This window comes from Ursus arctos, unplaced genomic scaffold, assembly GCF_023065955.2.
Source record: "Ursus arctos isolate Adak ecotype North America unplaced genomic scaffold, UrsArc2.0 scaffold_14, whole genome shotgun sequence".
In the NCBI taxonomy this organism is placed as follows: domain Eukaryota; kingdom Metazoa; phylum Chordata; class Mammalia; order Carnivora; family Ursidae; genus Ursus; species Ursus arctos.
In genome coordinates this window covers 33550727-33573016 of record NW_026622808.1, presented here as the reverse complement: position 1 = coordinate 33573016, position 22290 = coordinate 33550727, and the positions used below count along the sequence as shown (strand labels likewise).

Sequence of the window (22290 nt, the reverse complement as noted above, 5' to 3'; positions counted from 1 at the left end):
GGGCCAAAGGTGCACTTGGCCAAGGCTTCGGCCAGTGTGGCTGAGTTGGGGCCTCAACACACCCTGGGCAGCGGCCCATGTTTGGGAAACGGTGTATTTTTAAAGTCTGTCTTCAGCTCAGGTCATGATCCGAGGGTCCCTGGATCGAGCCCGCATCCGGCTCCTTGCTCAGCAGGGAGTCAGCTTCACCCTCTCCCTCTGGCACTCCCTCTGCTTGTGCTCCCTCTCTCTCTGTCAAATAAATAAATAAAATCTTTATAAATAAATAAATAAATAAATAAATAAATAAATAAATAAATAAAGTCCTGAAACCTGGGGGGCGCAGTCGGTTAAGCAATCGACTCTTGGTTTCAGCTCCAATTGTGATCTCAGGCCCTGATCTCAGGGTTGTGAGATCAAGTCCCATGTAGGGCTCCGCACTCAGAGATTCTCTCTCCCTCTGCCCCTCCCGCTCATGTTCTCTAAATAAATAAATAAATAAATAAATCTTTAAAGTCCTGAAACCTGGGAAGAAGAGGTCTGGGAGGGTGGAGGGCCTGGCTTTGCCACTCGGAGTCATGTGGCCTTGACCTGTCCTTTCTTGTTTCTGAGCCTCAGTTTCCCCCAACATAGGGCACTGGGCTCCAGGCTCCCCACATTTCCCAGTAACCCCCCCCCCCAGGCTCAGGCCCCTCCTTGACCTCTGTTTCCATCACCATCTCCCCTCTGGGGGCCTCTGCCTTGAGGCGTGACCCAGGGAGCCCAGGGAGCAGCCTGGCCCTGGTGCCCACTTGGGGCCCCCACCCTCCCTGCCCTGTATCCAGGCCTCCCTCCTCGCCCTCTAATCGCCACTGCTCTGTGGGAAGGAGCGAATTCACCACAAATTATTTTGTTCTAAGAGAAGGACAAAAAGAAAAGAGAAGCTGGGAGGGATGGGGGGCGGCAGGAGGAGGAGACTGCCTGAGCCGGCTTTGTGTGTACTTTAACCCTTGGACTGCTGGGCACTGGCTGGGCGGCAGGGCCAGGGCTCGGGCGCGCCTGGTCCCCCACCTCCTCCCCCATCAGCTACTGGAGGCCCTATCTCCCCCACGTCTGGCTGTCACTCTCCCGACCTTATCTCGCCTGCCTGTCTGTCTCTCATCAGCGGCCTCTCCCACCTCCTTATCTCCTCCTCATCACCTCTTCTCTCTGTCTCTCTGCATCCCTCTGTTTCTGCACAGCCTGATGGCATGGCCCGGTGGTGGCAGTTCAGTGGTGGCATGTGACCTCAGTGAAGGAGCCAGCTTGGGGAACAGACCTCCTGGGGTCATCTGGACAGACTCAGGCAGGGGTGTACGATGTACACACTTATGCATGTACACACACTCAAGACCCTGGCCTGGAACAAAGAGGCCCGCTGAATTCGCTTCCGTGACTCACGTAGAAGCCCTGGGCTTCATCTAGAGGCCCTAACCCCACCCCACCCCCGGCACGCAGGCACATGCATGCAGATGGGTGTGTGTTGAGCCATAATACACACTCACACATGCAGATGCAGACTGTCAGCTTTACACCCCCACGTGTGCGTGTGCACAGACCCAGTCCCCAAGGAGGAGAGAGGGGCAGATTTGTCTTCCCCACATGCCTTTTCCCCTGGTCCCTGCCCCCATATTCTGTGCTCTGAATGACAGAGGAGCCCCTAGGGGCGCCCAGAGTTCCCACCACAGTTCCTGCAAGTGCCCTGGGGCAGCACCAGCAAAAAGGGGTCTGGATGCCTGAGTCCTTGGGGAGCGGTGGCTAGGTGTTTCTGATGCGTGCGTGGGTGTGTAGGTGTGTGTCGTGAGTGTGACAGTGTCTTCGTGTCAGTGGGCATGTGGTATGCAATGTATGCTTATTGGTTCCATCTCCCCCCACACGCACCCTGCCTCCTCTCCAGCCCACCCTTCCGCCTCTGCTGCTCTCAGCCGCTCCAAGCTCGTCAGGGGGTGTTGCTCATGGCTCCTGGAGGAGGAATCCTCGAGTCCAGAGAAGGCAGTGACAACCCCGTCCCACCAACCACAGCCAGGGCAAGCTGTGGGATCTATGACAGGAGCCTTCCTTCAAGTTCAGGAGGGCCAAGGTCTGGACCCTACCGGACAGAGGATAGGTGGAGGGCTGTGGCATGGGAATATGGGACCGCCCCAGCCTTACCCCTGGCTCCCCCTGCTTCCTTCTAGATCTACAAGGACAACCGGAATCTGTTTGAGGTGCAGGAGAACGAGCCTCAGAAGTTGGTGGAAAAGGTGGCGGGAGACATCGAGAGCCTGCTGGATAGGAAGGTGCAGGCCCTGAAGGTAGGTGCAGTTGTGCGGGTTGAGGGCGGGCCAGGCGGAGGGGCCCTGCACCACCCTGGCAGTGTCCCAGCCCGGCGTGAACACACGGCCCTCCTGGCCCTCTGAATTCTGGCTGGGCCGTCACTGGCAGGGCGGTGCCCACCTGGATGTGGGCAGCTCGGGCAGGAGCGGATGGTTTTATCGGGAGGTGGCTCCATGAGGGTGATCTGGGGTCTTGGGGGCCTTACGTGGGCATGAAGGTTGGGGCCCAGGCAGTCTTGGAGTCCTCCGATTCCTCTGCTCTGTGAGTGTGCCCTGGGGGAGCACCTGCTGAAGGCTGGGAGGGCAGGCTGCAGCTCTGGTGGGGAGGGAGTGTGGAGTGGCCCTGAATGCCCCATGGACAATACTGGAGCCATGTGATGCTAGGGGTCGAAGCCCCTGCTCTGCCCACGACCTTGAATGTTTCTCTGCCTCCCTCTGAGTCCAGTCTCCCCCTCTAATCTTGGAGAGGTTGTGCCTGTCAGCTCCAGGGTGCTGCCGTTCTGTGAGTTGGCAGACCCTGCTGGGCTGCCCTGACCAGTTGTACGAAGCCGGCAGACCCCTCTGCCTCCACCCACCCACCCCGGGGAGTGCAGGTGCGGAGGGCCTTCTGGAGCGGCAAGGTGCCCTCGGGGGGTTGTGCAGTTAGTGAGGGAGAGTGCCCAAGCTGCCCCCGGATCAGAGGCACAGCCGCCGCTGCCCCAGCCCCAGCCTGTGCCAAAAAGAGGAGTCCAGTCAAAAGGAAAGAAGTAGTGGCACACATGACATGGATGAATGGAAACATGCTACTGAGTGAAAGAAGCTGCCACAAAAGACCACCTATTGTGTGATCCCATTTCTGTGAAATGTCCAGAATAGGCAAATCCATAGAAATGGAAAGTACATTAGTGGTTGCCTGGGGCTGGAAGGGAGGGGGAGGGGAGGGGGATAAGGAGTGTCTGCTAATGGGTACAGGGTTCCTTTTGGGGGTGATGAAAATATTCTAAAATTAGATTGTGGTGATGGTTGCACAACTCTAAATGTGCTTAAAAAAAACTAACACTGAATTATGCACTTTATGTGGGTAAATTCTGCAGTATGTGAATTGTGTCTCGGTAAAACTAGTTACAAAAAAGGATGAGGAAGTCCACACAAGCCGAACCCAGGCTCAGGCCAGGGGCCTGGCCGGATCAGATCAGGGTAGTCACCTAGCCCAAATACCCACCACTTCCAGGCCCCAGGAGAGAACTAGGGCCCCCTTCCCCAGGAGCTGGGCCCTACTCTCCTCCTGGGGTCCCCTGCCCACCCTGTGTGACCTGGAATCATAGAGTAGCCAGAGGCTGGCATCCTGGGACCAGAGGCCCAGAGGAGGTGGACCCTGAGGGCTTCCCACCCAGTGTGATCCAGATGACCCAGAGCTGGGCTCAGCCCAGCCCAGCCTGACCTTCAGGAGCTCCTGGTCACAGGTGGGGAGACAGTTGGAGAAAGGAACTGCCATCAGGAGGCAAAGCCCAGCCTTTAGCTGGGCAGCGGTCCCTGAGGGATCCAGGATCGTCTCCCCCTGATTGTGAGGAACATTCTGCTGCCCCATCCACCCAGCCCGTCATGTCGCCTCCTTGCTTTCCCTAGGACGGGGCCTGACCTGGATGCTCTCCCCTCCTTCCTCTCCCCTCTTTGTCTCTCTCTGTCTCCGTCATTCCAGGTCTTCCTTCACCCACTACTTCCACGCTTCGCTCCGGTTAACAAAGTGCAGGCCATCAGCCCTGAACTTGAGTTGAAACCTTCTGATAAATTTGGGAGGAGGCATCCTTTGGGCCTTCAGGCCTGCTGCCTGTCCCAGCTTTAGGACCAGTCACCTCAGTGAGAGGTGCTGCGTGTTGGCAATGACAGATGCCTGACCTCCCCTCCACACGTGGAACCCAGGGCCCAGCCCCCTGCCCAGCCCCTCCAGGCACTGCAGCGCTGGGGTCCCTCCCCAAGCTCCTCTCCCCACTCCTAGACAAACAACCAACCTTGACAGCTTGGCAGGGAGGGGAGAGCCCACGGCCTGGGCTCTGATCCCAGCCCTCTACCTGCACCCTACTTGCTGTACCCCGCCCCATGAGGCAAGGCAGATGGCTCTGTCTTTCCCCCCCGCATCTGCAGCCTAGCCCATGGCCCGGTCCACCGTTGGCACCAAATACAAATTACTTTCAACAGAAGAATGATGGGATAGGGCGCTCGCCATGCGCGTGTCTGTCACAGGCCAGTCTCGCAGCAGCCCTGTGAGGGAGGCCCGCTTCACAGAGGGGAGGGACACTGACACTCGGACATGTCATGTGTCAGGCCAGGATGTGAACCCAGGTCACTCTGATGTGAAGCCAGGCCCTTGACTCCCCACACGATGCCGAGGTATGCATGGAGCCCACAGCCTGTACCTTCCCAGCGCCCTGCTGGCCCATGAGCTCCCCCTGCTGCAGCGTCCCTGGCTCTCGGCCCGGCCCGCAAGATGCTTCTGTCCACATCCCCAGAGGAAGCAGAGGCCAACCATCCTTCCCCTGCCTTGGTCTTAATTGTTCAGGTTGCGCTTTGGTCTTAATTATGTTTTATATTTGCTTTTAATCAAGTTCTCTCCTTTCCCATATTTGTTTGCAGCCTAAGTGCATATGGAGGCAGGGATGTGGGGGCTGGACCCCTCACCCCCCACTCCATTGTTCCTCTCTCCCTGGACCCATTCCAGTAATCCAATTTAAATCCTCTCACACTGGTCTGGAATTTTAATTTGGGGCTCGCAAAGAGGGATCTGAGCAACGCAGGACGGAAGTTCACAGTCTCATCTAATCAGGGACAATCAGATATTTGTTACGAGTTTCTGCGAGCTGCACAAGGTGATTTATGGGGCCCAGAGTCAGGCAGGAGCAGGCCAGGTCAGGGGCCTTGCAAAACAGGCAACTAGCATTTCCAAGTCCAGGAAACCTGCTGGGGCCTCAGCTTTGGACACACGGAGAGGAGCTGTCTTGTGGCTTATACTACCCAGGGAGAGGGGTCCTCTGAGCCAGGGCCCACTTTCTAAGGGTCCTTAGTCCCAGAAGGCGGGGAGGGGAGGTGCCTATGTTCTTACAGCACAGTGGAGGCAGAGAGGGACCCAAATCAGGACTCTGCTGTGCTCCCTGCTGGGGCCTTGACACACAGCCCTTCTCTCAGAAAGGTCAGTTCGTCCTGGTTGTATTTCTTCCTCCACGAGTCATCCACATTCACTAGTGGCCTCCTGCGTGCCAATGGTGCTGGGGGACAGGGAAGGACAGGCCCTGTGCCTGCCGTCATTGAGCAGCCGGTCTAGTCCTGTCCCAGGCCTTAGTATCCCCCTCTGTAAAATAGGGACATGAGGCCATCCCTGCCCAGTACTTCTGGGCTCACAGCTCCAGGAGCCTTTTTTTTTATAAAGGCCACAAAGAAAAACCAGTGTCCCCAAAGTTTGTGCCACCCTCAGCACCATCCCTGGTGCCTCTGCTCTGTGGCTTCGAGGAGAGGCTGCAGGAGGAGACACAGCCTTGATAAGGTGAGGAGTGACACCAAGGCAGGGGGTTCCAGCCTCCTCTCAGGGGTGAGGCCATGGGCATTGTGGCTTAGTTGTCTTGGTTCCCAGAGAATGGGAAGCCCAAGGCCAGAGCACTGAGGGACGTGAATGTGGCTAGAAGCCTGCTCTTCGGGAGACCCTCTTGCCTCCAACTCCAAACAAGCCAGAGGCCATGGAGAGGCCTGGTTGGGGACCCAGGACCTACACACCTTGGCCCTTAAGCTCTGCCCTTCCTACCACACCCTATTCCCCACGCTCCGCCTCAGATACCTGCCATTGTCCCCAGGGCCAAGACCTTTCCAGACGCTGTGCTGTTGTACCCTTGTCTTCTTCATGCAGTGTTTTTAAACCTGCTTATCATTGGAGTCACTTGAGAAGCTTTTGCATCACGATGCCCAGGCCCCAACCCAAACCAAATACCTCAGATTCTCCAGGTTGGGCCTGGGCTTCAGTGTTTTTCAGTGCTCCTCGGATGATTCTACGTAGATTCAGAGGTCGGAATGTTTCCCCTAAAATGGGCAAAAATAATTCCCTCCCATGGTTATTGGCCTCTTTCTTGGGGCCTGCCAAGTGCCCAGCCTAAGATGAGCCAGAACACCCCAGATCTCTCCAAATCCTCTCTACAAGCCAAAGGTATCTTATCCCCATTTTACATTTGAGGAAATTGAGCCCCAGAGAGGTTAAGCCACTGGCCCCACGTCTCACACCAAACTCAGGCTTTAGATCTGGGCAGTTGGGCTTCAGACCCCACACACTGCCCCCAAGGCCACCCTCCTCTGTGCCATCACTGGCGGTGGCCACATGGCGTTGACTGTCTGCAGGGTGGGGCAGGGCTGAGGAAGAAGGGATGGGGCTCTGGCCTCCTCTGACAGGGTCTTGCTCTGAGATGACCTAGTGACCTTGGGCAAGTCCCTGCCCCCACAGGTTCTTCCTGGGGCAGTGGAGACAGGCACTGAGCTCCCCTCCCAGCCCAGCCCTGGATGAGACAGGGGGTGAGGCCCAGACGGATGGTACAGGGGGGCAGTGCAGCTGCAGCCCTGGATCTGGGGGCTCCAGTGGGCAGCGTTCCCACCCTCCGTCGCCTCTCTGGAGAGCGAGCATCATTTAAAGAGCACAATTAAAAACCCTTCTGCACACAGCCGCCCTGCTTTCACTGCTAATGGCCACTTAACCCAATTAAACTGATGCATTGTTGGCAGTGTGGCCAGGTCTGTTCAGGAACTGGGCTCAGGGCTGGGTGCTCAGAGCACAGGAGGAATGAGCCAGGGAGGGGGCCGAGGAGCCCCCCTGAGCTGTGGAGCGGACCACCCCCTGTCAGGAGGGAGCGCAGTGCACCTAGCTGCCGCTTATTTGCTGCTTTCTCTCCGAGGCTTCATGGAAGGCAGGATTTCAGTGTCGGCACTGCTGGCATTTTGAGCAGGGTAGTTCTTTGTTGTGGGGGCTGCTGTGTGTGCTGTAGGGCGCTGAGCAGCACCCTAGCCCTCTACCCACTAGATGCTGGGAGTACACCACTCCCCCAGCCCTAGCAACCAAAATGTCTCCAAAGCTTGCCAAATGCCCCCTGGGGGCAAAGCCCCACCCCCACCCCCAAGTGAAAACCGCTGGTCTAATGGGACAGAGAGATGCGGCCATGGTGAATAGAAGCCCCAGAAGCAGGGGACATGGGGACCTCAGAGAGGTGCAGATGGAACGGGGCAGCCCCAGCAGGAGGAAGATCCCTTCAGTTTAAGAGGGTAAAAGTGAGCTTGGTGCTGCCTGGAGGAAGTGGCAAGGATTGGGGGGGGCGGGATTTGGTGCTGAGACAGCTGGAGGCTGGTTCAGACCTAGGTCCACTCATGCACCAATCGCTGGGGGGTTGGACGAGCAGATCAGCCCTGAAAGGAGGAGGCCTGGCCCAGAGCCGGAGCCCCAGAACATCCGCAGAACAGGTGTAAGGACCATGGTTCTGCTTTCTGGCTGGAGGTCAGCCGCTGGGATCCGACTACAGACTGGGGGAGCTCTAAAAGGCACCATTACGGGGGGACGGGCAGGGCAGGGGATTCTGTAGCGTGGGCTTTCTCCACCCACCCTGCTCAGCGCAATTAAAAGGTGTTTGTGTGGGGCCAGCAGTGGCTTCTGCCTCCCCTTCATTATGAACATTAAGAGATCTTGACCCTTCCACTTTCCCGCTCTTGAAAGGAGCCGCAGACACGTGGAGCCAATTAGGAGCACGCGTGGGCGCCAGGGGCCCGAGCAGCCTGTTCTCCCTGATTGCGACGTTTACAGCTGATTATTCTCCCCTCACCCAAACAGCACTGCTCCTTCCTGGCAAGGGGCCAGCGCCACCCAAAGGAGCCACCTGGGTCCCCCAGGGATGGGGGGAGCACTGAATGAGTGAATGGGCTCCTTGTGTGGAAACCCTTGGGGACCCCCACCTCCCACAGGGAGGCAGCGAGAGAGCCGGCCAGCAAGGAAACAAGCGCGGGGACCCGGGCGGCGGTGAGCACTCAGGAGGGACGAGGCAGCGTAGGGTGGCAGAGAGTGACCACGCAAGAACAGGGCTCGGCGGGAGGGAAGATGAGCTGCCGTGCACCCCTCACACCCACGGGTCCTGGGAGTCAGCATGAGCCTTGGGCAAAGACACGCTCCTCGCAACTGGTGGAAGTGTACGTGGGGACGGCCTCCCCTGTCTGCATCCCCACCAGCTGGCCAAGAACCCAGAGGCCCCTCGAAGGCCCCCAGGCTCAGCTGGCCTCCCTGGGAATGAAGAGGGAGACAGTGCGGGTAGGGTGTGGCCACAGGATCCTGGGCAAAACATCATTCCTCCTCTTCTCCTACCTGCCCTAGCTGGTGGTGGTCGGATGAGGGCCTGGCTCGGCCTGTCAGGCCTCAGGAAAGGCTGAGCTGTGTCCCTTGGTTTGCCCCTGTAGAGCAGGCCCTTCTCCTGGCTCCTCCTCCACGGTACAGGGGCCTCGAGAAGGGTCAGAAGAGCTGTGGTCATTCCCCAGCATCTGCTAACCAGAGGGCCTGGGCGCCTGGGGTGAAACACCCCTGAAGTCCACAGAGTCTGGCGGGTCAGGCTTACATCCACCCCTGCTGCTGAGCTCTCCCTAGTGGCTGCCGGTCAGAGGAAACTAAAGGGCCATGCGTCAGCATCCTGTTTGCCCTGACCAGCATGGACCACCTCCTGTGGGAACACCTGAGCCGAGGCACCCCAGGCCCAGATCTCCCTCCAAGAGGGGATGTCAGCCTCGCCCACCCAGTGGCCCTGCTCATGATGCCAAGTGCATCCCTAGAGCGCTGTTCAGCCTCCCTGTGGCTCACGTGCTCACTCAGGCGTTCGGCAGACTTGCCCCCAGCCTGGCCCTAGGTGTGCGGCCAGTCCCCACACGCTGTTGAGCAGAATGACCATTTTACAGATGAGCAAACAGAGGCGCAGAGACAACGCGAGCCCCGGCTACTGCCTGGCTAAAACAGGGTCACGGTACCCCCCCACCCCACGCACCCTGGCTCCTGAGCTTGTGTGCCAGCCCCTCCCGGAGGAAGCAGAGGCATGCTGGCTGGAGCACAGAGCAAGTCCCAGGTCAGGGAAGGAAATGTTGAGGCTCTGTCAGAGGGCAGAGCATGAACAAGGGCCTCAGGGCAAGACCTCGGTTGGAGGACACAGGACAGCTAGAGAGGGTAGCTGGGGTGAAGAGGCCTGTGAATGCAGGCTGGGAGCCATTGCCCTAAGTTCCCTTCTTAATACCTCTGCACCTTGACCACCACGGGAGGGGGAATCTAGGCCATGGAGGTGGGGGGTCTGCCAGACGCAGACACGCTGGATTCCACTCCCCAGAGAAGCCTGCCCTGAGGGGGGATCCTCTCCTGCTTCTGCCCACCTCCTTGGGGGTCCTAGCGGGCCACGTGGGGCAGAAGCTGGGATGTGGAGGAAAAGGGCCTGTACGTGCCACAGGGACAAGCCAGTCTAATTCAGGATCAGAGAAGTGAGAAATTTAATTGAGTTTTAATAGCTTCTGGCCCTTTGTTCTGAAATCCTCAGGTACGAGGACTGGGGGAGGGAGAGTGCATCAAGGCAGGGCAAGCCCGTGGCCCAGCCAGTCCCCATCCTCTCGGACCCGAGACTTGGAGGAGACAGAAAGCTACGAAGTCCTAGTGTATGGAACAGCTGACATGGGAAGGGCAAGTCTAAGGAGACAGCCTGGAGGTGGTGGCGCTTGAGCTGATGGAATCTGCAGAGGGAGAGAAAGGGAAGAAGGAGGGCATCGAGCCCTGGCCTGATGGTGAGAGTGAGCAGCAGTGAGTCAGGCTGAGTCGCTGGAGCACGGTGGGCTGGGAAGGGAGCCCAGCAGGGGCAGCCTGTGTGTCATGGTTTCCACTGGAGGGGAGAGGGGATGGAGAAGTGACAGAGGCTGGGGGCAGGGCTCACCGCCTGAGTTCTGGGGTGGTAGCTGCAGATCTGTAAGCATGGCCCCTTCACGGCGCAGCAGCCCAGGGAGTGGCCAGTTACTTATGTCACCCCGTTTTTTATGACTTAAAATACGCAGGGACCCATGCTCCGCTTTGGCAGTGAGTACCTATGGGGGAAGTGAGCCGGCTAACAGGGCTCCCAGCAGGGAAGGCCTGGGCCTTGGACCCAGCACAGGGGCAATAAGGCCCTCTGCAGGCCCTCAGTAGTCTTTCCAGGCATGCCAGAGGGGCTGGACTAGCTCCTGGTGCTATGGTGACCCCGGGCAGGGTCCCGCAAAGTTCTCCTGGAGGAGGTCAGTTGATCCTGGCTCATTGTGTCAAGATACCAGCTACCTCAGGAGCCCTTTCCTTCTTTCAGCCTCTGTTTACCGCGCTGAGCACCTGCTGTATACAAGCACGTTACTGGGTTACCAGGTACAGAGATGAGGGAATAGACCAATGGGGTCCCTCCCTTGCAGAGCGCAGTCTGCCGAAGGTGACAGGGAAGTGACCCATGCCACCAAGTGTGGAGCCACGGTGGTAAGCCTGTGGATACTGACCAGGCCTAGGGGACCTGGGGCGGGGCTGCGGGGCTTGCTGGAGATGTGGCCAGGCAGAGGAAGAGGCTCCAAGTCAGAGCACAGAGCAGAGGCAGAGAGGGCTCGTGCATGTCTTCACGCTGGGGGGTCTGCATGGCGGTGGTGACGGCAAAGCTTGCCCAGTGTCTCGGCTCTGCCGAGCTTGTGCACAGACGCTGTGAGGTGGGTCTTGAGGCAGAGGCGTGCATGGCTGTGCCCAGGGCAGTCCCCATTCCTTGCAGTCTCGTGGAAGCCTCCCCTAGTGACCACAGCCTGCACAGTCCTGACCTCACACTGCCCCCAGAAGAACCTCTGGCCATGAGTCCCCCCAGAGCAGAAGGTGGCCGACAATCAGGGGCCTCGACCACTGCTGTGCAGCAGCCCCCACTCTGCCCTCAAGTGGCGCACCGAGCCCTTGGCAAATCTCACTTTCTCTGGGCCTCAGTTTCCCTACCCGTACAATAGGAACAACATGCATGGCCTCACAGATCTGTCATCAGGGTTTATGCCCAAGCCTTGGTGGCACCAATTCGAGAAAGGATGCAAATGGGACGGGCCCTATGGACAAGACTGGTCAGTGCCCGGCATGGGACCAACCCTGGACCATCATCCTTTGTGCCAGCCCTCCCTACTCTGGATGCCTTGTCAAGGGCCTGTCCCTAGCTTCCATTTCTGTGGACCACACTGTCCAAGCTGCTTAATGCTTCCTGCCTCCTGGCACAGGCCTTGGGTCCCTTGTTTGAGAGGCTGGTCACGGTTGTCAGGCCCTTTGTTCCAGCCTTCCTGTGTTTGCCCACTCTGTGCCTCGGCGAATGGGAGTCGAAGCATGTTTGCTGTGTCAACACCAGCTGGAGCCGAGGGGATGAGGCCCTATCCGCCAGCTGCCCAGGTGCCTTGGGTTCAGCCTCTCCCTGGGTGGTTGGGGTTGGTGGGCAAGCAGACAGCTCCCCACCTATAACCCACCCATTCACCCACGGGACTGCTGGGCCTAGGCTGGGCAGGTATGGGGAACCAGCAAGGGCAGCCCTGGGCAGGGAGCAGGACTAGGAGGGACCAGTGCAGTCTCCCCTGTGCATGACTCAGGAACTTCCTGGCCGAGACAGCCTTCAGGCATCTGAAGGCCAAGTTCGGGGCTTCCCTACCCTCTATGCGGAATCCCTCCCCAGGCCTAGCTCCCCCCGGTCAAGTTCCTAGTCATCGGATCTAGCAGCAGTCAGGCAAATGGACAGATGGATAGACAGGCACAGAGACAGGGTCAGGGCAGATCGAGAAGAGTCCACCTGGCAGGATTGCCAAGCGTTTTGTCTGATCTGAGACTTGGCCAGCTCTTAGACACGTGTGTGCTATGTGGTCATCACCGTTACAAGGCAGGAACTTGGGCCACAGGGAAGAGTCCTCACTTTGCGCTTTCAGGAGAGGGTCCCAGTTACGTGGAGGCACAGAGCAGTAGTGCTGAGGCTGAGGCTGGAGGGAAGGAGGGGGTTGGCCTCACAGAAGGTGAGGAAGAGCGTTCTGAGAAAGAGAACAGCATGGAGGGGCCCTGCGGGTAGGAGTGGGGGTCAGGCAGAGTCCAGTGTGGTTGCTGGGTTAGAATGGGAGGGGGAGCAGGTTGAAGCCTCCAAGTTCTGGGTTGGGGTAGGGGCGTGGGTGAAGGTGGCACTCATGGGGACAGGGGGTCTTGGACAGAAGTAGGCTATGGAGTGAGAAGGCTGAACCCCTGGGAACCCACGGAGATTGTCAGCATGTGCACAGCCCTTCCTGCTTGCCCCCAGCTTCCTTCCTCCGGTGTTTGCTGACCCCTGCCCAGGGGGAAGCCAGGCGAGGTTGGTGTGCACGGTGCTGTGCAGTGCTCACGGTCTCAGGGGGCGGGAGGTGTGGCCTTGCCCCCAGACCCACTCACACCTTTGTGTCCCTGTGCAAGTTTAGCATCAGGACACATTCCTGCCTGGAGTTCTGAGGGGCTCAAAGGTCTTCTGAGCTTCATCTTGGACCTTTGACTCTGGTCATTGGGGGCCTCGGGGCCCTGCTGGGGGCTGGTTTTTAGACATGGGCTTTGGGGGTCCCAGAGCATCTTCCTGTGCACCCATAGTACCCAGGGCTGAAGAATTAGGGAGTAGGCACCATGGGGTGGGAGGAGCAGCCTGGGCCAAAGTGCCCCCACATCCCTGGGGTGAGAGGGACCTGACCCCAGGGGCCAGCAGAGGAGTCATGGGCATTTAAACAGAGGAAATGGACCTGACGTGCTCTGCCAACAGCAGGGACAGCCCAGCTCGTGACAGCTACAGCTGCACTGTCCTCCATCTTGGCTGTTTGTGCATGGGAAACCCCCCCACAAGGGCAGCTCTGACTCCAAGATATGAGCTTGCAGGGGAGGGGTGTGGAGGAGGTAGGGGAGAGTGTGGCCGTTCTTCCTTCCCTGGGGCACGTGTGTCGGTATCCCATGGCGGTGTCTGGATGTGGGCATGTGTGTCATCGTGTGCACGCACACACCTCCTTGTTTCCCTGCGCTTGTGGCTCTCACGTGACCCGGGACCGGGCTGTGTACTGGGGCCTGAGTGACAGGGCTGTGGCCCCACATCTCCCAGGGATAGCGGTGACCTTTCCCTACCACCCACGTGCATACCTATGCCTCCTTTTATCAACTACTCTGCTAATCTCATCTCCTTGTGTGACTGCTGTGTAATTGGCTCATTTTGCAAGATATTGCATCTGTCTTATTTTACCCCCTGCCTCTTCCTTTGTCCAGGAAAGGGTAGGAGGGGATGGGGTCGAGGAAGATTACTGGGGATGAGTCTACCTTACAGGTCAGCCCTGACCACCCCACCACCACCACTCACACACAGGCCCCCCCACACACACACTGATACATGCACAGGCCCCCTTGACACACATCCTGGCCCTGGGGCCTGGTGCGCAGACGGAGGTCAGTGGGCTGAGGGTGTCCATGCCCTCCCTCCGTCAGGAAGAAGGGGTGGTGCAGGGCTGACCGAGCCCCGCCTGGGAGCACCCTATACACACCTGCTCACACGCAGGGACTGCTCAGGCCCAAGCTGGGCTGAGACTAATGAGCTACTGAGTGGAGTTGCCCCTGGTGGGCATGTGTATGGCAGGCAGGCTGGGGGCGAGGTGCAGAATGCTGAATGCCTCCACTGGCAGGCATGGCCACGCATGGGTGGGCTGGGCCAGGTGTGCAGCCAGGACCTGGTTTAGAGGAATCCCAGTGATCCTCATTATCACCTCTCTGCCGCCACCCATTGGACAAGGTGCCACAGCAGTTAGGCTGCCCTGAACCCCCACACCATCCCACCCCCTCCCCCGCCACCCCAACCAGGGTCTGGTGTAGCTGTGAGGTGGGGGGCTGCTTGGGACAGTGACTGTGGACAGGGCAGTTATGGAGACTCCCAGTAGGGTCACAGGGGGCCCAGGCCTCGGCCCTGAGCAAGCATGCAGCCCCATGCAGGGGCACCAGAAACGTCTGCCTCCAGCAGTGGGGGCCAGGCAGAAGGAATAGCACGGGACTTTGAGCTGTTTGAGGCTCAGAGATTGGTGCTGCTCTGATCCAGCCATCACTGCCGAGCCCCTGCCCCCACTTCCCCCACTCATTCCCCGGATGGGAGACCAGAGGCTACCGAGGCCTCCTCTGCATGGAGAGCCCTCCGTGGCTCCAAGCCCGCTGCGGCCATGGCCCCAGGCAGCTGTAAGGTTTGGGCTCGAGCCCTCAGCTGGCATGGCCTACTTTCCCTCGACCCCCACACTGCCCCCACTGTCTCCCCACCTTCTCTCGCTCCAACTCCCTCAGGACGTGAATTCTCTTAAACTTTTAATTAAAAACATTCTCCTTTCTCCCCCCAAGGTTTGCTTCCCTGTCATTCTCCTCTTAGAAGGAGAGATGGGGGGGAAGGGGATGGCGAGCCAGGAGTGGAGGTCAGGCCTTCCCGAGTCTCCATAGGGGACCCAAGGGAGCCAGGACCTGGCCCAGAGGAGGCTGCCAGCTGCCCCCAGCCCTGTGTCACCTTCCCTGGCTTCCTGGATGTTGAGGGAGGCATTTGTGAGGGCTCTGGCCCTCGGTGCCGCTGCCAGATTTGAGGAATGGTGCCGGCCCCTGAGGGCCTGCACACACTCCCACCATGCCCTGTATGATCACTCAAGATTTCCATAGCACGTGCCCATTTCCACTGAGTGCAAGGGGCCCTGCCTTCCCGGGAGAGTGAGGTCTGCTCCAGCAGCCTCAGGGTCACGTCCGCGTCCGTGGATCACAGGTTGGAGAAGCATTCCCAGGGTTACTCATCGGGCGTGATCCAGCCCAGACTTGGTGTTATGGGCCTCGAGGTCACCAACTAGGTCACAGATGCTTCGCATGTGCAATTCCCAGCTCAGCTCAGGGGCACAAGATCAGGTCCAGCCTCACAAGATCCTGGCCCCAGGAATGCTGGGGACACAGGTCCTTGATGCCAGGAAACCAGAACAGCTTCTGTAATTATGGGGCTGGAGGGGGCTGGCCCACTCCCCTTCCCCCAGGCAGTGGCACGTTAGCCTATCCCTGACTCTGGAGGGAAATGCCACCATGTCCTCAGGTTCTCGTTGCAGAGTTGGAGCCCACCAAATGTCTGGAAGTTCTTCCTTGTGTCAGACCATGATCCCTCTTGCTGAAGCCTAAGCCTTGGTTCCACCTCTAGAGAATTTGGGCGCACGCTTCCTTGCCCATAAGCCCTCCCGTGGCCCAGGAGACAGGAATGGAGACACACATGCACGCGCGCGCGTTCCTGTCTCTTCCTCCTTTCCCCTGCAGGCTGAGTGCCTTCATCTGGAGGCTTCCAGGCAGAGCCTGGGAAGCCCCCCACGAACTGAGACTCATCCAGGCACATCCCCTTGTCCCATTCTGAGATGCCCCCACCACAGGTTGTACCTCTCCCATCCCTAAGGGCCAGGCCCCCTCCAAGCCCCCAGAGGCTCAGGACTCAAGACTGCAGTCAGGCCTGAGCCCAGGGCAAGAGCAAAGACATCGCCAGCGGAGCCTGTGCCTCCATGGGGCCCAGCCCCTTACCCCTTGCCTTGTTCTCCCTGTCCAGCCTGCAGCATGGACAGGGGACATGGCGGGCCCTCGTGGGAGCATCAGGATGCCCCAGAGAAGGGGATGCGATGGGGACACGAGCCCTGAGAGGCTAGAACAAGAGTTCCCCCACCACTCACCCCCTGGGCTGCCCTTAGCACCCCTCCCAACACACTGCGTGTGTCGTGCTCCGCAGACCTGAAGCCCGCCCTGACTGGCCCGGGGAGCACTCAGGGAGGCATCCGCACAGAGGCTGGTGGGCCGTGCCAGGATTTGGCTGAGGGATTGGCCGGAGGAGAGGCAGGCTGGACTAGATAGGACCAGAGCACAAAGATATGAAGGGGCCAAGCGCAGGGGCTGGCTCGTGGTAGAGGCAGTACACGGCCAAGAAGGTAGAAATGGCAGTGGGAGGCCTTGAGCACCCAGCACAGGGATTTAGACCCCAGGCATCAGAAGCCCTGGCAGCCTCTTGAGTCAGGCAGGGATATTCCTTTCACAGCATATATTGAGCACCTACTGCCTGCCTGTGCCTGCGTGGTGGCCCGGCCCAGCCCCCAGGTGGTGCCCACTGCCAATGCAGATGCTCTGGCTCTGGGGATGTCAGAGTAGCGTTGATCGTAGGGGAGGAGCCTGTGCCTTCCCCGCAAGGCAGAGGAAACCTCTTCCGATAGGAGCAGAACTACGGTCCCGCCTCTCATGGCACTGCCCTCTCCTCCTGGCTCCCTCTTCCACGGGGCCTGATGACCCCCAAAGCTGATAGAGGCAGGGATGGGGGACTCTTCCTCCCACTCCAGCACATCTCAACGCTCCCCAAACCCCGTCATGTCAGCTTCCACCTATCCGTTCATTTCCCAAGTACAAACCGAATGTCAGACTGGTTGCAGGCAGTGACAGGAACAGACATGGTCCTGCCTTCTGGGACCTTGTGGTCCAAATGGGAGGCAGAGGGTAGACAGGGAATATGAAGATGTGTAATGGGGTGTCAGAAGACAGTCCCATCAGGGAGGCAAGGAGCGGATGTCGGCACCCACACACACGTCTCCAAATGCAAACTCAGAGCCTGAGCAGGGCCGAAGGCAGTGAGGAGGTGGCGGCTCAAGGTCAAGCCCCATCCCCCAACCTGGGACACAGCTTCCTGAGCCTCTTTGGGGTCTCCCTCCCACAGCCCAGCGCTGGCTCCTGCCCAGAAGCCGAGGAAACAGGAGCCTCCCCTAGACTGCAGACGCCCGCCTTGCCCAGAGCGTGGCCTGCAAGTAGGGGGTGAGAGACACAGGGTCGGCCCAGCAGGCACTGCTGGATCTTCCTGGGTTGCCCAGCGCCAGGCCACCCTGAGCAGCTGCTGGTGTCAGCAGAAGAGAACCCCAGCTGCCCTTTAGAGTTCCCAGCGATGGTGACGGGGCCCACCTGAGACCAAAACACAAGTGGAGTATGTGTCTGTTCACGGGAGGCTGTCAGTATGGCTGGGATGTGCCCCGTAGGCGTGCCAGGGATGATGCTGGACGGATATGCATGGCCGTGGGTATGGCTAAGGGGCAGGCCAGGGCTGTCCGTGATAGGGCCTGCATGCGCGGGTGTATGTGTGAGACATGTGGGGTGTGTGCTGGAAGAGTCTGAAGAGCTGGGGGTGGGGAGGGCGGGGAGAACTCTACCACCTCAAGGTTCCTGCTGCCCAACATGGCTCATCTCACTTACAGGCACTCATGTGGGCATGCTTCCGGCAGCCAGACATGAGTATGTATGAAAGCCGTGTGTGCTCCCAGCCCATCTCCCACTCTGCAGCACAGCAGCACGCCCAAGCCCCTGCACCCACACGAATGGCTACAGATAGACATGCTCACATACCTGCAGATAATTCCTCTGTGTGTGTGTGTGTGTGTGTGTGTGTGTGTGTGTGTGTGCAGCCCGGCCCATGCCTGCACACATGCGTGCACCTGTGTGTCCCATGTAGACACCCCTGCCTGGAAACCCCTTGTCACAGCTGTCTCATCCCTCTGTCCATTCACTGCACCACTGCATCTAGAGGAGGATATCTCTGTTTTACAGACTGGCAAATTGAGATGCAGAAAGGAAAAGGGCCAAGACCACTGGATGACTCCGGCTGGGGCCCAAGCCTTCCAGAAGCCCATCTAAGTCTGACACAGCCCCCACAGCTGGTGTCATGGTCTCCCCAATGCTCCTCTGTGAGCAGGGGGGTCCAAGACGAGGCATGGTGTTTTCAGAGCACCCTATTCCTGTCTGCTCTCTCCTTGGCAGGGGCTCCCTGAAGCCCCCAGTGGAGCATCTGAGCTCACATAGTTCGAGAAGAAGCACTGCCCTGAGCCTCGTGCAGGAAATTGGCCCGCAGAAGAAATAAAGGCCTCCACTGAGCCTCTACCGGCACCCCAGCGCTCCCAGCTCTGGGAATCTGTTTCCCTGGGAATCTGTCCTCCCTTCCCCATCCCTCTGGCCCTGTCTCCTGTCTTCTTGCCCCTCCACAACCCCCTCTTCTCTCCAAGGCCGTTCCTCAGTTTATCTCAACAGCTCCTGACATTCTCAACTGGAAAGCTCTCAGAGGCAGGGCAGGCCCTCAGCCCCCACCACAGACCCAGCTCTGGCCCAAGAGGGGACACAAGAGGGATCAGGCCCTACTGTGACCCCAAGAGAACCTGGCCCAGGGCGGCCAGCTTTGTCACCCAGCCTGGTGCCTTCGTGGGAACCAGAGCTGTTAGAGGCTGAACAGGAAGCAGCTCACACAGAGTACAACTGAGCGGGACATCAAGAAGCAGGAAACAATTGTGCGGGCAGAGCAGGGAGGAGAACGGCATTCCAAGCAGAGGGAATGTTCTGTGCCAAAGCATGGAGGTATGAGATTGTGGCATGATAGTCAGACACTTAATCGAGCCCCTGTCTTATGCATTTGAGCGTCTGTGAAGCCAGACATTCATTCATTCATCTGTTTATTCAGCAAACAGTTACCAAGAGCTGGGCACGAGGGCCACTGGGATGGAAAAAAACAGCACCGTGCCTGCCTCAGAGAGTGCACAGTCTGCTGGGAAATCATGTGACAGAGCAGTGAAGTCTTTGATGAGGGCACAGAGGTCCTGGGAGAAACCTGAGCAGGGGTCTGATGGAAGACATATGGGCATTTGGGGAACCCTAAAGAGGAGACCTTATGGAGGCACACAGGGCACTGTCAGAACCCCAAGGAAGGGCCTGGCCAGGACTGGGGCTCACTCGTCGGTGTTTTTTTTTTTTTTTTTTTTTTTCATTTATCAGTATTTGATACCCAGTCTTCAGAGGCCCTCATAGCTGGAAAGGCCCTTGGCAATCCAAGTCTACATCTTTCATTGTATAGACAGTAAATCTGGGCCCTAGGCCCAGAACTCAGGTCTGTAGGGCTCTTGTTTTAAGAGTGTAGTTGTAAAAAAAGAAGAAGAAGAAGAAGAGTGTGGTTGTATTGGATAAAGCAAGAATTGCATGTGGCCAGACCCAGCCCTGGACTCACCCAAGACCCAGCCCTCTCGGCACAGCACCTCCAGCAGCCCAGATGTGGAATTGCAGGCCCAGGAGGCTGTTTTGGGGGACAGAGCCAGCCCCGCCTGGGCTCCCTCAGACGGAGGCCTGTGTCCTTCTCAGGCCAGCAGGAACAACTGGGGTCTTAGGCATTTCACTGAGCCTCAGTTTCCCACTACAAAGTAGCAACATGATTCCTGGCCTGCTACCACACTAGGCAGTTGTGAAGATGGGGAGTGCTGGCCCCCATGACCCGAGCTCCCGGGGAGGCCTTTCCGCCAGGGGCGGGAGGGGGGGTGGGGACATAGGGCTGCCCACTGGTGCACCGCCCACTGGGCCGATGGCTGGCTTCCTCTCCTCCTCAGTGGCTCTCAAGCCATCCGTCACTTATAAATTCTCTTCATTTCTAAATAAAATGATTTGTTAATTTGAGTGAGTGATCACCACTCGTCCGAGCCTCTTTGCAGGCCCGGGAACAGCTTGTGGGCTCCCGGAGCCCCGTGCCGCCGGCCTGGCGCAGACTTGGAGGGGTTGTTTTCGATTTAAATGTGAATTGAATGAGGAGAAAAATGTTTCTCTTGGCAATTCCATAGGAGCTCGCTCTTCTGACAGATGTTGGAGTTTATTATCCCATCGGGCCAGCGTTTTGTCGAGCAGAATTGCTAATTATTTCAGAGGCCCGGCCACAGCCGAGGAGAGGAGGGAGGTGGCGGGCGCGGTTTTGGGCGGCATCTGTCGCTGCTAAGCCCGGCCCACCACCTCTCTACTCGTCGCCTAGGATCTGCTGATATTTGGGGGCAGGGGGTGCCCTGGAGGAGGCAGCAGGGCCTGTTCTTGCCAATGCTGTTCTGGCCTCCTCGTGAGGATTCTGGAAGGTCACTTTGGGGGTCTGGGATTACTTGCATAGTGGGCCCATGGGTGGTGGATGGGAAAAGGCTCCGAAGAGGCCAGTGTTTTTCTCACTGTGTGAAGCCAAAGTCAGCAATTCTAACAACCACACCGAGGCAGGGACCGTGCTTGCGAGGGCATGTGGCTGGGTGTCTTCATAACCGGGGGCTCCGGGCAAGTGCGTGGGAGCATGTGGGGATTTGTTGTGACCGTGTGCTGTGTTTGCGGATCACAAGCCGCCTGGGGTGACTGCGCGTGTCTGCGAATGAGATGCCCGCAGCTGAGCAGCTCAGTCCTTCAAGGTATGGCTCTAATTCATGTCTGTCCCCAGTCACTGCACTGCAAGGTGAAGGAGGCCTTGGAAGACAGATGGCCAGAGGGGACTAGACCTCAGGAAGGGTGGGCCAAGGCTGGCCAGGGTGTCACCCCGCTGCTCTGGGGGTGCCCCAGGCTTCAAGGGGCTCCGCAGTGAATGTATGGGTTTCCAGGTAGAGATGTGGCCCTGGCAGCCAGACCCCTGGCCTCCCAATTCATCCAGCCCAAGGATCTTAACCTACCCAGCAGGGGTCCCAAGATTCCTGCAGGAGCAGATCTGAAGGTCTCCTGACCCCCTCAGCCCAGGTCTGACTCCGATTTATCTCTAACACAAGGACTGGTGTTGGGGACACATGTAATTCCTCCTACAGTGTCCCTGAGAAACTCCCCCACCACTGCCCCCGTATCACTCCATCTCTCCTTCCTGAGCCCCGAGACGAGGAGCCCAGCTGATCCCCCGGTTGTGGCCAGCTTAGGACTCAGCACTTCACTGTCTTATCCTGGCATATCCCCACCCCACCCCCACCCCCCTCAGCCCCCACCACTGCTCTTCACCCTCACCAGCTCCAGGCCAACCGGAGCTCAGCTCCCTGGGTTTAACACAAAGGCAGCAGCAGCAGCTGGGCAGGATTTTATAACCCTAATTAACACTGGATTCCCTGGGGTTCCAGCTCTAGAATCCTGATGCAGGCCGAGACCAGCAGAGCACAAGGTGGGGAGGGTCCACCCTGGGGCTGGGTCGGGGAGATGGAATGTCAGTCCGCAGTAGCTAGGCGCCAGAAGGTGACATGGAGCCCTGCAGTCTCCGTCTCTCCTCTCCCCAAGTCCTGGGCCCTGGCAACATCCTAATGGGGGGCACTGGGAGGCTGGGGAGGGGGTGTCCCGCCATCCCCAGGCTGAGTCCTGCCAGACATCTCTGACCATGTGTCCCTAGGAACCAGGCCCTCTCTCTCCTCTGGATAAAACCACCGTGACATCCTTCCATTAAATAGGGCATGTTCAGAAGAGAAAATTGCTACTATTTTCCCCTTTTACTTCACTGTCATCAAAAATTGATCCCATATTGCATCCTTATTTCAAAGAATGAGCTAAAAAAATAAAATAAAAATTCTCACTCCTCAGAGCGACAGCTGCATCAAGCTTCCCATTCCCCCTGCTCCCACCCCCACCCCCTGGGAAGAAAGAAAAGAAAGAAAGAAAAGAAAATCATGGTCACGGTAAGGGGGAGGTGCCATTGCTGGCCCTGGCCCCTCTAGGGCCTTTGAATGTGGCTTTGGGAATGAGGAGAGGCAAGGCACATGACTTTGCAGGCAGAAGGGGATTTCGATCTGGTGAAATGTGGTAGAAAATGGGGTAATTGGGGGAGGTTAATTTGGATCTAAATGGAGCGATTCGTTATCTCAATAAGAAGCATCTCGTTTTCCAGGGAGACGGCTGTGCCTGCCAGATGCCGGCCTGCCACGTTGGTGGGGTGGTGGCTCCAAGCAGGGCCCCACTGCCCACCCCCAGTCAGTCTAGCCTCACAGAGCCACCCACCCTGCCGGACTTGGGGAGGGGATGTGGAGACGGGTACAGGAAGGGGGAAACTATAGGGGGAGAGAAACTGGCCGACACTCCGCAGAACACTAGACTCCTGTCCCGTGTTCCCTCCCATGGGGCTAGCTGCCTCTTAGAAAAGCAGAGCATAGGGGGCGC

At 58.4% G+C, this 22290-nt stretch overlaps 1 protein-coding gene across 2 annotated transcripts in view; it reads left to right on the top strand.

The window, feature by feature from the left end:
* CACNA2D2 (calcium voltage-gated channel auxiliary subunit alpha2delta 2) overlaps positions 1 to 22290 on the top strand; it is a 141699-nt gene that overhangs the window by 69991 nt on the left and 49418 nt on the right. For both annotated transcript variants that reach the window (XM_026500923.3, XM_057311735.1), the window contains exon 3: positions 2175 to 2291. In XM_026500923.3, the coding sequence (XP_026356708.2) occupies positions 2175 to 2291 (117 nt within the window). The remainder of the gene's footprint in view (positions 1 to 2174; positions 2292 to 22290) is intronic.